The sequence below is a fragment of the Taudactylus pleione genome, unplaced genomic scaffold, assembly GCF_031769625.1.
Source record: "Taudactylus pleione unplaced genomic scaffold, aTauple2 ptg000122l, whole genome shotgun sequence".
Lineage (NCBI taxonomy): Eukaryota > Metazoa > Chordata > Amphibia > Anura > Myobatrachidae > Taudactylus > Taudactylus pleione.
The window spans coordinates 13,353,827-13,367,076 of record NW_028284524.1 but is presented as its reverse complement, the minus strand read 5'-3'; the positions used below and the strand labels follow the sequence as shown (position 1 = coordinate 13,367,076).

The 13,250-nt window shown below is 41.9% G+C and overlaps 1 protein-coding gene across 1 annotated transcript in view; it reads left to right on the top strand.

The window, feature by feature from the left end:
- Positions 1-2,467: 2,467 nt before the first annotated feature.
- The window catches only part of PLCD4 (phospholipase C delta 4), a 95,116-nt gene continuing 84,333 nt past the window's right edge, over positions 2,468-13,250 (top strand). Inside the window, exons 1-3 of the mRNA XM_088472415.1 lie at positions 2,468-2,523; positions 7,035-7,113; positions 7,217-7,375. Of these exons, the coding sequence (XP_088328541.1) occupies positions 7,092-7,113; positions 7,217-7,375 (181 nt within the window). The 5' untranslated portion in view covers positions 2,468-2,523; positions 7,035-7,091. The remainder of the gene's footprint in view (positions 2,524-7,034; positions 7,114-7,216; positions 7,376-13,250) is intronic.

Sequence of the window (13,250 nt, the reverse complement as noted above, 5' to 3'; positions counted from 1 at the left end):
AGGCCTGCAGGGTACTTTTTTAAAGTCTGCACCCCAAAACCCCAATTCTGCACTTTTTTCATCACCTATTCTATGGTGAAAACTTATCCCCGTTTATTAACAAAGACTTTTTGCACCTGCGAAAGGTCTTTGAAATTGAATATGGGGATAAGTTAAAATGGCGAAAATTACATCATCTACGCTAATTGAATACGGCCCTATGCATCAGATTGATCCCCTCCCCCATTTTCTTCATAAAAATCAAACCTGAGATTTGTCCCACCCCCCACAAACACAATTCCCTCATTAAAAATAATACCCTAGATTTGTCACCCCCATACACACATGAAAACATCTCCTTAATTAAAAATAAAGCCACAGATCCCCTTTCATAAAAAATACCCAAAATCTGCTAACCCCACCCTCATTAATATTCTTACCTCAAATCTGTGATGCCCTTTTTTATTAAAAGTTATGACCCACATCTGTGTCTCCTCCCTCCCTCATTGGAAATAGTGCCCAGACCTGTAAAAAAAAAATGCTGTCCCATTTTAATACGGGGGCCTCATATCTATGGGGTGACCCAACCATAGACCATACTCACCCTGCTGCCATCATCAGTTCATCATTGTCTCTTCCTGCAGCCTTCTAAATGCTGATTGGTGGTTAGCTCCAGCTTCCACCAATCACAGCCGGACGCTGTAAAACAGGCAGTGACGTGCAGTGAGGTTAATGACTGTTTATATATCAAAACTCTGGAGCATGACAGGGAGTATGATAGGGGAAGGACTCTGCCAGATTATATAACAGCAGTGTAGGAGATGTGCCCAGATTATATAACAGCAATCCAGGAGATGTTCCCAGATTATATAACATTATATAACAGCAATCTAGGAGATGTGCCCAGATTATATAACAGCAATCCAGGAGATGTACCCAGATTATATAACAGCAATCCAGGATAGTTGGCCAGATTATATAACAGCAATCCAGGAGATGTGCCCAGATTATATAACAGCAATCCAGGAGTGGTGGCCATATTATATAACAGCAATCCAGGAGTCCAGGAGAGGTGGCCAGATTATATACCAGCAATCCAGGAGAGGTGCTTGGATTATATACCAGCAAACAATGAGAGGTGTCCAGATAATATATCAGCAAACCAGAAGAGGTGCCCCTATTATACCCAGCAAACCAGGAGAGGTGTCCAGATTATATACCAGCAAACCAGGAGAGGTGTCCAGATTATATATCAGCAAACCAGGAGAGGTCCAGATTATACCCAGCAAACTAGGAGAGGTGTCCTTATTATATACCAGCAAACCAGGAGAGGTGCCCATATTATACCCAGCAAACCAACAGATTACCCATATTATACAAACAAATCATAAGAAGAACATGCAATTATTTCATGTGCCAATATTATATATCAGCAAACCATTTTTTCATGCCACATATGCCTGGCCGGGATGTAGTCATGTGACCGGCGCCTGCAAGGCCACCTGTCACAATCCCAACAGCGGCATGCTGGTTGGGGTTTTATGATAGGCATCAAAATACCGACGCCTATCATAATCCCGATGCCGGAATGCCCGAGGATGACATGCCGAATGAAGGTAAATCCGGGGCGCCATTATCGTTAGCTGCGGGGAGGGAGGGCTAGGATTAGGGAGTCTAGTGGGGTTAGGTTTGGGGGGGGAGATTAGGGTTAGGCACCATTTTGCCTGGCCATATGACATATAAACATTAAATTAATTTTTAAGTACTGATAAAATACATTAATTTTTCTTATGCAGGTAAAACATGTCAAAGGTTGGGTATGGGAGCTCTGTTGTGATCAAGGAGGGTGGGCAGGATTAGAAAGAGGCTCAGTCTAATGGAATGGAACAGTGGTAATCCTACTAAGAAATTCACAGGACAACTGTGGCAGATACTTTAATTGTTACGAAATTCCATGTTTTTTTGGTTTGTTAATCATTTAAGGGTTAAATCAAGGCCTGGTTAGCTCCTGATTATACCGGGAGCCTTATATTGTGGAGTGTCAGCACAGGATCCATGATCCATTAGTTGTAACTATAATGTTGGGTCTCCTGTCCTGGTGGTCCCTCAGTAAATACCTATTTTTCTGTTTTAAAAAGCATCCCGATCACATTATATTAAGCTGTTTGTTTGTTTTTCATCTTGTCAGGTGGTGAGACTGAAACTGGAGCCTTCTTTCCACTAGACCTACTATGTTACTGTGTAACCTTGTAACTGTACAACAAGCCCATCAATCAGCGAATCGGGGTATTCCCTAAATTCATTCTCGGCAGGATCCCTGCTGGATGTGAGTTTTCCATCTCCTACTTGTTATTGTGCTTACATTGCTGTTATATATCTCCTTCAAAGGAAGCCACATTCTACCAAGGCCCATCCTAATTAAGTGATAGACAAAGATAGATGTGATGCAGAAAGCTCATTAAGCTTCTGTTTATTAGAGCGTTGGATACATGATCCAGACGGAGTCCTGATACCTGGGAGGAAGCCAGCTCCCCTTTCTACCAGGTCAGTACGCTACAAGAATTGTATTATCTGTAGAAAGTAAAGGCAGTTACACCACTTACGATAGACACAATACTAATAGAACTGGGGCACGGAGCAGGTTGTGCAGTTAAGATAAATCCTGCCCTGTATATTTATACTCACAGGAGGTGCTTAGAAGACTGTTAACCTTTTGTTAAAACATCAGCATAACTAAGTGAACCTGCATTAGTAGAAAATATCCATCTGAGCCAAGCGATGCAACCATCTCATGATATTTGGCCTAGATTAACCTTTTGTCTAGTGTTATAATCTGTAGCCAGGTAGGAATTATTGAACATATATCCTCTTTTCTTAAGGGACCTCATTCAGAGTCGGTCGTTGCGGCCGCACGGTCGTAAGGTAAAAGGGGCCAGATATGCAAATGAAGCGCTCGCAAGTTGCATCGTTAAGTTGGGATCGTTAGCTGGACGAGCGAGGGGAGGATGCGGCCGAAAGACTAAAAATACGCCCCCTTCTCGTTCACAATACACGTCATCTCCGGGCATATAAGGATTAATCGAGACCATCGGGAACCATCGGAGCTGCTCGTAGAGCTTAAGGTTGACCATACCCTCTCTTAAGCACTACGATCAAGTCAGTGTAAAAACCTCCCATGTCACATGTGCCATGACACTACTTAGTTAATTATGCACTCCCATAAAACGCCCTTTGCATAGTCAGGCACGCCTGCGTTCGGATCTCCACTCCCCCGTTCACAAGCACCTTCCCTTGTTACCACCCACAAACACCTCATCCTGTCACTCAAACTAACGACCTGGCCAAGTTGAAGGAGAGAGAACTTTCTGATCGTAATAGCTAGTTCGCGCACGCGCATTGTGAATTTTACGCATGCGCAGTTTAGCGAACATCGGTGGCGTACGACCGAGCGGCCGCAACGACCGACTCTGAATGAGGTCCTCTGTGTGGTTGGGTACTAAAAATAAATATGGAGCATCCACTAGTGATATCTGTCATAGGAGAAAGAGCAATAGTTTTAAATCTGTTACTTAAAACCAAAACTTCTATTATGTTTGGTTTATATACATAAAAAAGAAAAAAACATTAAAAGCACATATATGTTAAATATTTTTTTCCATTGGTTTACAACTATGGAAAATGGAGCACATCATTTTTGCCTTTAATTGTACCATTTAGAACAGGGATGGGAAACGTCAGGCCCAGGGGCCGTATAAGCCCCCATAATCATTTGGTCTGGCCCTCTGAGCTTTTTTCTGCTAGGCTCATTTGGCTAGCAGGATGCCTAGAATTGCACCCTGCCAGAATCTATGCAGCAGTGCCGCCAGGAATGTCCTTAGGACGCTTCAGACGGTCACACCGCTGCCCTTACAACTCCCGGAGCATCCTCAGGATGCTCCGGGCATTGCTGTAATCAACGGCAATTGTGACCCCGCTCCTGTGTGATATCACACAGAGGGGGCATGGTCTGCACCATGTTATATATATCAAAATGGCCCTCGGCAGAAAAAAGGTTCCCCACCCCTGATTTAGAATAAGGGATGCAATATTACATTTCCAGTTTGTGTTTTTCATGATAATGCTATATGCCTGAATCCGGGACACATTTTACCTTCACCAAGGGCCAGCTCTACTGAAAGGAATTCATAGGGGGTTGCTAAAGGCCTTAGGTTTTTCCCACAGCACCCGAAAACTGAGTGCCATTTACTGACATGGAGCAGCAGCTGGCAGTTATTCACCTGAGCTGGCTGCTGCTCTTTCATAGCTGTCATTTGCTGGGAGTGAGGTAATGGGTAATGATGTTATAGCTCAGTGCCATATTCCCAGTCTGAAGAACCTTGCAGCACCTTTGGAAGTAAGTTTCAGTGTTGGGGAGAAGCACTCAAAGGTTGGTGCCTCTAGGGCACTCTCTCAATTTCTATCAGCCCTTGCTTCATCCCATTGTGTTCTTCAATATTTAACTCCTGCAGGACTATTTACACTTTCCTAAAAAAATACATATATGTTGCCCAGTGTTCCTGATTTCATACACTCCAATATATTGGAGTTTATTAATTTTTCAGTTGATAAATTCTTTCTGCATTTTCTGTGACCATTTGGTCATGTATTTTGGAATGTGCACTTGCAACTGGGAGGGAGTGCATATTGTCAGCATCCCAGTAAAATGATAAAGGTCTCCTGACCCAGACAATGGTCTTTGGCCCTCATTCTGCAGTGCACGCTATTGCACTGCTGAACGCAGATTCCCGAAGATGGAGAATCTGCGCAGGCGCCTGACCCATACTACGCATATGCAGTACGGGCCATGCATATACGTACGCAGAGCGGAAGCAGCCTGTTAGATCAGGCAATTAATGCCTTATAATTGTCAGATTCCTTACATTCTAGCCAGTAACACCATGTTGTGGTAAATGTAGAAAGGTGATCTGTTGCGGACAGAGCCATCTCCTCCATGGTCATGTACATGTCTAAGCGGATTAGCCATTCTTTTATGAAGGGAGGGGACGTTGATCTCAATTTGATTGACTGCACTGTTCATATGATGCAAAGGGACTTTTTGTATTTAGAAATAGGCCAAGAAATAACATTCAGAATCCAAAACATTCTGGCCCTTCAGGGATCCCATCTCCCATAATATCTTTGCAATTTGAATAATTTGGTTCCAGACGGAGACTAGAGAAGGGCAAAACCACCAAATATGTGAAGGAGAGCCTGGGTACCCATTGCATCTGCAGCAAATATTAGGGAGACTGTAAAACATTTTGCTTAAATCACTAGGGCATCTGTACCACCTTGTAATGACCTTGTAATGCGTCTCAATAACAAAAACACTTCGAGAGAAACATGTAAAAACTGAAAGGCTTGAGGCCATATAGCCCATATCTGCCTATCTTGTCCATGATGTGCTGATCACGCCGGCTGGCTCCTTCTCGTGATCAGCACATCACAGACAAGGTAAGCAGATATAGGGATAGCTAGACAGCTCTCTTTTTGCCACCTAAGTGAGGCGAACAGCCGGCAATATCGGAACCTAGATATCCCTACACAGACTATTAAAACGTGTGCAAACAAAAGAGTTTTATAAACATGGATATATACTAACCTTTTTATTTTTACAGGTATTGCGCTCACACATTGTTCACGTTTTAATCTACAAAACACATATTGTTTAAAAGCGCTCTATGGGGTAAATTTACTAAGATGGGAGTTCTATTTAAGAAGTGATGTTGCCCGTAGCAACCAATCTGATTGGTTGCTATGGGCAACATCACTTTTTAAATAGAACTCCCATCTTAGTGAATTTACCCCTATGTTTAGGTTCTTAGATTATTTGTATTTTAACAGAGATGCTATCATTAACCAACATTAGCACAGTATTCCATAGAATATCATAGTTTCTAGGCTAAGTTACCCTGAGATGTCTCCAAAAAATCTTAGATGACAGCTTTCATGTAGGACTGAACGTATCAACAATTCATTTATACCTGTATGTCTCTCCTTTACAGAATATGACCATTAGGTTTTATATAACCTTTATACAATATCAGTATCATTAGTTTATTAACTGCTCTAGAAATCTGAGGAATACTGAACTGTTCATTGTCCCCCAAAAAGTTTTATTTTATGAATTAACACCCCCACACCAGCTAGTGGGATTGCAGTGTTCCTACGTATATCCGGAAGCTAGTCCTTGCCTGCACTGACAATAACTTGATATTTCAGACCTCACTGCTTGGTGTCTGTACAGTATCTTAGCACTTACTGATGCATCTCCGTACACACCCTATCCAATTAGATGTGTTTATAAGCAAGAGTTTATATTCACACTCCATATTACAAATGTGAGAAAGGTGTGAGTTTCTCCCAAGCCTGGACATGAGAACATCTGCAGTTATACCTGTTGGGTGTCATCTTTCATAAATCATAAGAGTGAGGGAACATTAGGACTGTTATTATTATAATATACATTTAACTGTTTTTATCATTTTGGTACTATTGTGTTTATGAATATACTGTCATAAATAAGGGTGGATAAGTGCTTTGAAAATGAGAACATTTTAGCTAGAAGAGCGCTAATGTCTGTATTACTTAATTGTAAGACTCAACCGGAGAGAATAAGTTCAGAAAATAATGAATGTAGTATCTCTAATCTCATTTAAATACCATCTGAATCTCTATTTTGCATGTGCATACAATACCATGTGCAGGAAGGCGCCCAGCCCACATGTAACTTGGGATTCCCAAAACCACCCATGTCCTCCCATCAAGATATCCAAAACTTTGCACCCGTAGCAACGCTTCTAATAAGTCGAGGAAATCCATGAGCATATTTTACAGCTTCATTAATGACTTTTAGTGTCTCCTTTAAAGGAAACTGTTTCTTATCAGCAGTTCCAATATTAATTTGTTTTACAGGTAAAACATACTTTATTTCGATGCAGGGTTTCCATTTACTTCAGTTTTCTTGCAGGCAGATATCCTTTATACAGTATATATTTTTTGTCTATTTTCTACAGGTTAATATCCCTTTAACCTGTCTTCAGATGCCAGGGACGTTGTGGGTATAAGACATAATGGCCTCTCCACGCTCCGCCCGTAAGTAACAGGAATAATCAGATCGGACCACATTAAGGAGCAGACGTAGGGGCATGTTTCTATATGCTTGGTGGTCATGGTTGGGTTTGGTTGGTCTTTGCAGGTCTGCAGCTGGATGAGAACCTGCAGCTAATGCAGGCCGGGTCAGTGATGAGAAAAGTCAAGTCACGCAGCTGGAAAAAACAAAGGTACTTCAAACTCCAAGAGGACTGTATGACAATCTGGTATAAGTCCAAAAAGACAGGCAACACAAAGTCTACATGTAAGTGGTGTTAAATGCAATGTAGAATATGTTGTATCTCCATAAATAATAATAATGTTATTATTATTAATAATCAGTAATTAAATGTTGGAACTTACTGTCTATATAAGTAAACCTCGCAAAGTTTATCCTCCAGCAGTTTGTACATTGCTCCTGAACTGTTTGCTGTAAGGTGAATGGAACAGGAAATATGGTAGGGATTGTGATCCAATGTAGAATGGCCTAACGCATACTCAGACATTTATAGGTGTCCAAGATGCACCACACAGTATGCATTTGCTCTCCAAAGGGATTCGTGATCCATTTTCCATTCCCTGGTTATGCTATAATTTCCAAACACTTAATAGTCTAGACGCAACCTACTGTACCACGAGTGAAAGCACATCCGCTATCTGTGCACTCTCTAATACTCATTCAGTCTGCCAGAGAAACCACACAAAGGGGCCTATTTATTAACGCAGGTGACCTAGGCAAGCTCAGGAAGGACAGAAATCTCTGTGGAGCAGAAGAGCAAAGGATCCCTCTTCGTTAACCGCTTATTGCACATGCAAGGTCTGATGACCGTACAAGACCAGCAAGAATGATAGGTCCAAACCTGGAAGTAAAAATCATAGCGTAAGCATCTTTTATGCATTCCCTCGAAAAATCATTTTTTATTGCCGCAATGTAATAGTTGTCAGGGTTAAATGCGGGGGTAATAAATATGCCAGTTTTTCTTATAATTGTACTACAGGTTACAGTGTGGTGTAAAGTTACAACAATCCATTTATAAAGATGATTAAACACATTGCACTCCCAACTGGGGATATAAATGTATATTTAACAAGGGTACACAGCTTTCTTACTTGCACAGCTCCATATCATTGGCCAGTTTTCTTGCATGAATTCATCTTACATACAGCAGTTGTCCACTTTAGACAACCATCCCCATTACTTAGCCACACCACCATACAGCTCCTTTATGGGGTCCCTCCTCTGTTACCCATGGCTGTAATCCATAAGTAATTTTACTGACAGTTACAGTATATATACATTTCCAACAGCTAATGATTAAAAAAATACCTGGTACAGTAGTAAAAATTGTTCTTTTTCCAGACATTAATTTCTTGCTGCATAAATAAGTATGAAACAAATCATTTTAGACATTTGGGGTAAAATCGATTTGTTTTCTTTCTGAGATTTCCTGTCGATGTAGTAAATTACAGGAAAAGAAATGGAAATTTGCATGAAAACCTGACTTTACATGCCAACAGATGGCATTAAACCATCGGAAACAAATATCAAATCCAAATCATAGACAGCAATACAAATCCCAGATTTACTAAACATTGTGTTGCTAAATACGATCAAAACTGCAGAAAAAATGCCACACAATAGTAGAAACAAATAAACAAGCAATTGAGTTGCAGATTTGTATGTAAAAAGGCCTCCAGTTGTTCCTGCCTTAATCATGATTAAAATAAAAGGGGACTAAGGGGCCTATTCATCATACAAAAAAAATATGTGTAGTCATAATTAGGTATTGTATTCGCAGCGAGTTCCATGAGCATTTCAGAGGCATTTGTCATGTTTTATTAACTTAAGTATTACTTCTGAAAAGTTGCTCCTTCCGCGGAGTCAGCTTTTCGGAACTGTTTGACTTTTTCCCTGCAGCTGCCGTATGCCATTACTATTCCCAGAAGTTCCTTACATTGCACATGCACTTTAATATTGCCTTAATTAATGAATGAGTTACATTTATATGTAATAACATTATTATTAGTAACAAATTATTTGGGACACCCTGAGAGTGCTGCAACAGCCTATCTACCTCACACACTGCCAAGCAGCAACACAGTACATGGAAGAGACTAGTCTGCTCCCCGAGCCATTACCCTGCCCCTACTGTAACCTCCTCCTATCTGGCATATCTGACTCTCTATCCACTTGAGTTTGTCCTCAGTGCTGCTGCTTGGTTCATCTTCTTCTACAAACATTCTAAATCTTCCTCCCCTCACCTACAAGCATTACACTTCCTTTCAGAACCCAATTCAAGCTTCTCACACTTACTTACAAAGCCCTCACAAAATCCTCTCTGATTTACATCTCTGACATCATCTCCCCCCACACACCCGTCCGTCCACTTTGCTCCACGAATGCATGTCGCCTCTCCTGTCAATTGATTACTTCCTTCTACTCCCATCTCCAAGATATTGCCCATGCTGCTCTCTATCTTTGGAATTCTCTTCCCCTCTCTATCAGATGCTCCACCTCTCTACTAGGAGGAGATGTACTAAGTTCTGGAAAGTGATAAATTGGAAAGTGATAAACTACCAGTCACACAGCTCCTAACTGTCATACTACAGGCTGTATTTGAAAAATGACAGCTAGCAGCTGATTTGTTGATAGTTTATCACTCTCCAGTTTATCATTTTCCAGAGCAGAGCTTAGTACTTCTGCCCCCTAATCTTCAAATGAGCTCTCAAGACCCACTTCTTCATCAAAGCTTTTCAGCTCTCATCCTTCCTAACCCAAGGCTCCATGTTCCTTCCTCACTTTCTACCCCATCTATGTCACCGCTGTCTATCTGCCCCTTCCCTTTAGAATGTAAGCTCTCATGAGCAGGGCCCTTTTCCCTAACATGCTTCTCCATCCCTTACTTATACTATTATTTACTCCTAACTCCCCACAACAGCACTTAACACTTTGTTGCTGGTGTTCTGATGTTAATTGACTTGTTATGATCACTACTGCAGCAATGTTTATAAACCATGTCTTTGTCCTGCATTGTTTTGAACTGTTAATGATAGTTTCTGCTTTTGCTCATTTGTTTATGTACTTTGTAAGGAGGTGCAGAACCCTTGTGGTGCCATATAAATTAATGATAATAATAATGATGATGATGGTGATGATGAATAGATCCCTAAATTACCTGCTGAACTAAAGATGTCAGAAGCAGGGATTGCTGACGTTATGAACACTTACTAAGATATGTAGCACTCCACTACACTACAAACTCTCCTTTCCCAACGTCCACTCCACTACAAACTCTCCTTTCCCCACCTCCACTCCACTACAAACTCTCCTTTCCTCACCTCCACTACACTACAAACTCTCCTTTCCCAAACCACACTACACTACAAACTCTCCTTTCCCCACCTCCACTACACTACAAACTCTCCTTTCCCCACCTCCACTCCACTACAAACTCTCCTTTCCCCACCTCCACTACACTACAAACTCTCCTTTCCCCACCTCCACTACACTACAAACTCTCCTTTCCCCACCTCCACTACACTACAAACTCTCCTTTTCCCACCTACTCTACACTACAAACTCTCCTTTCCCCAACTCCACTACACTACAAACTCTCCTTTCCTCACCTCTACTACACTACAAACTCTCCTTTTCCCACCTCCACTTCACTACAAACTCTCCTTTCCTCACCTCTACTACACTACAAACTCTCCTTTTCCCACCTCTACTACACTACGAACTCTCCTTTCCTCACCTCTACTACACTACAAACTCTCCTTTTCCCACCTCTACTACACTACAAACTCTCCTTTTCCCACCTACTCTACACTACAAACTCTCCTTTCCCCAACTCCACTACACTACAAACTCTCCTTTCCTCACCTCTACTACACTACAAACTCTCCTTTTCCCACCTCCACTACACTACAAACTCTCCTTTCCCCACCTCCACTACACTACAAACTCTCCTTTCCCCACCTCCACTACACTACAAACTCTCCTTTTCCCACCTACTCTACACTACAAACTCTCCTTTCCCCAACTCCACTACACTACAAACTCTCCTTTCCTCACCTCTACTACACTACAAACTCTCCTTTTCCCACCTCTACTTCACTACAAACTCTCCTTTCCTCACCTCCACTACACTACAAACTCTCCTTTTCCCACCTCTACTACACTACGAACTCTCCTTTCCTCACCTCTACTACACTACAAACTCTCCTTTTCCCACCTCTACTACACTACAAACTCTCCTTTTCCCACCTACTCTACACTACAAACTCTCCTTTCCCCAACTCCACTACACTACAAACTCTCCTTTCCTCACCTCTACTACACTACAAACTCTCCTTTTCCCACCTCTACTTCACTACAAACTCTCCTTTCCTCACCTCTACTACACTACAAACTCTCCTTTTCCCACCTCTACTACACTACGAACTCTCCTTTCCTCACCTCTACTACACTACAAACTCTCCTTTTCCCACCTCTACTACACTACAAACTCTCCTTTCCTCACCTCTACTACACTACAAACTCTCCTTTCCCCACCTCCACTACACTACAAACTCCTTTCCCCACCTCCACTACACTACAAACTCTCCTTTCCCCTCCTCCACTACACTACAAACTCTCCTTTCCCCACCTCTACTCCACTACAAACTCTCCTTTCCCCAACTCTGCTACACTACAAACTCTCCTTTCCCCACCTCTCCTACACTACAAACTCTCCTTTTCCCAACTCCACTACACTACAAACTCTCCTTTCCCCACCTCCACTCCACTACAAACTCTCCTTTTCCCACCTCCACTACACTACAAACTCTCCTTTCCCCACCTCCACTACACTACAAACTCTCCTTTCCCCACCTCCACTACACTACAAATTCTCCTTTCCCCAACCACACTACACTACAAACTCTCCTTTCCCCACCTCCACTACACTACAAACTCTCCTTTCCCCACCTCCACTCCACTACAAACTCTCCTTTCCCCACCTCCACTACACTACAAACTCTCCTTTCTCCAACTCTGCTAAATTACAAACTATCCTTTTCCCACCTCCACTACACTACAAACTCTCCTTTCCCCAACTCCACTCCACTACAAACTCTCCTTTCCCCACCTCCACTCCACTACAAACTTTCCTTTCCCCAACTCCACTACACTACAAACTTTCCTTTTTCCACAAGTGCCTACTGCTTCCACCTAAAGCCACTGCAGTGCACGTGGTTGGATGGTCTGTTGTGTTTTTATAAAGGCATTGTTGTGACACCATTTGCATGTAATGTGGTATACCAATAGGAAAACAATAGGAAGTGTTTGTCGGTTTCTGGCAATTTCCATCGGTTGCACACGTCTATTTGACTGCGAAGTCTATCGTAAACTAGCAATCCAACAGGGTTTTAGACAGAAAAAGAAAACAATCACGCCATCGGAATTCAAGAGACTCACAAAAAATGATGCTTAGTAAATACGGCATTTACATACTCAAAAACTGCCAGCAATGTCCAGAAGTTTGGTTTACAAATCACACACGATACTTAGCAAATTACCCCTTTAGGTTTGTTTTAAACTCTCTCTCACTGTCCATGACATCTTCTAGATGTTGTTATAACTTTCACTTTTTAGGTAATTCTGATGTTTATAACAATACAGTATATCAGTAAATATTGTTCTCTGTAAATTGTCAGAAAAACCGGGGGGTTCAGGGGCTGTATGGTGGTCCAGCTCGTTAAAGGTCTGGGGGTGGGTTGTTAAATAGCGAAAACCTAATTTAACCCAATCCTCAATGATGTCATAGCCCAGCTTAAATGTTGGAAGGAGACAGGCTGACTTCTTCCCAGCATTTCCCAGCCATTAGACAATAGTAGAAAGGATTGGATTTTTTGTTTAATATTTATCATTATGGCTTTTTTGGATGAAGTTTACAATGCTCATTACACTGATTGTTCTCAGTGGTGGAAGAGTGATCTGTTTTCTGCCAATGTAATCTGCATTGCAGTTTTCCCATTAGACCCATGGCATCAATACATTTAGATTTCACCAGTGAGCTCTGGGTGTGTGAAGTTTCTCAGAGATGCTGGCCAGGGTTTCCCTGTATTTCCAGTAATCAGGCTTCTGGAGAGGAGGCAGT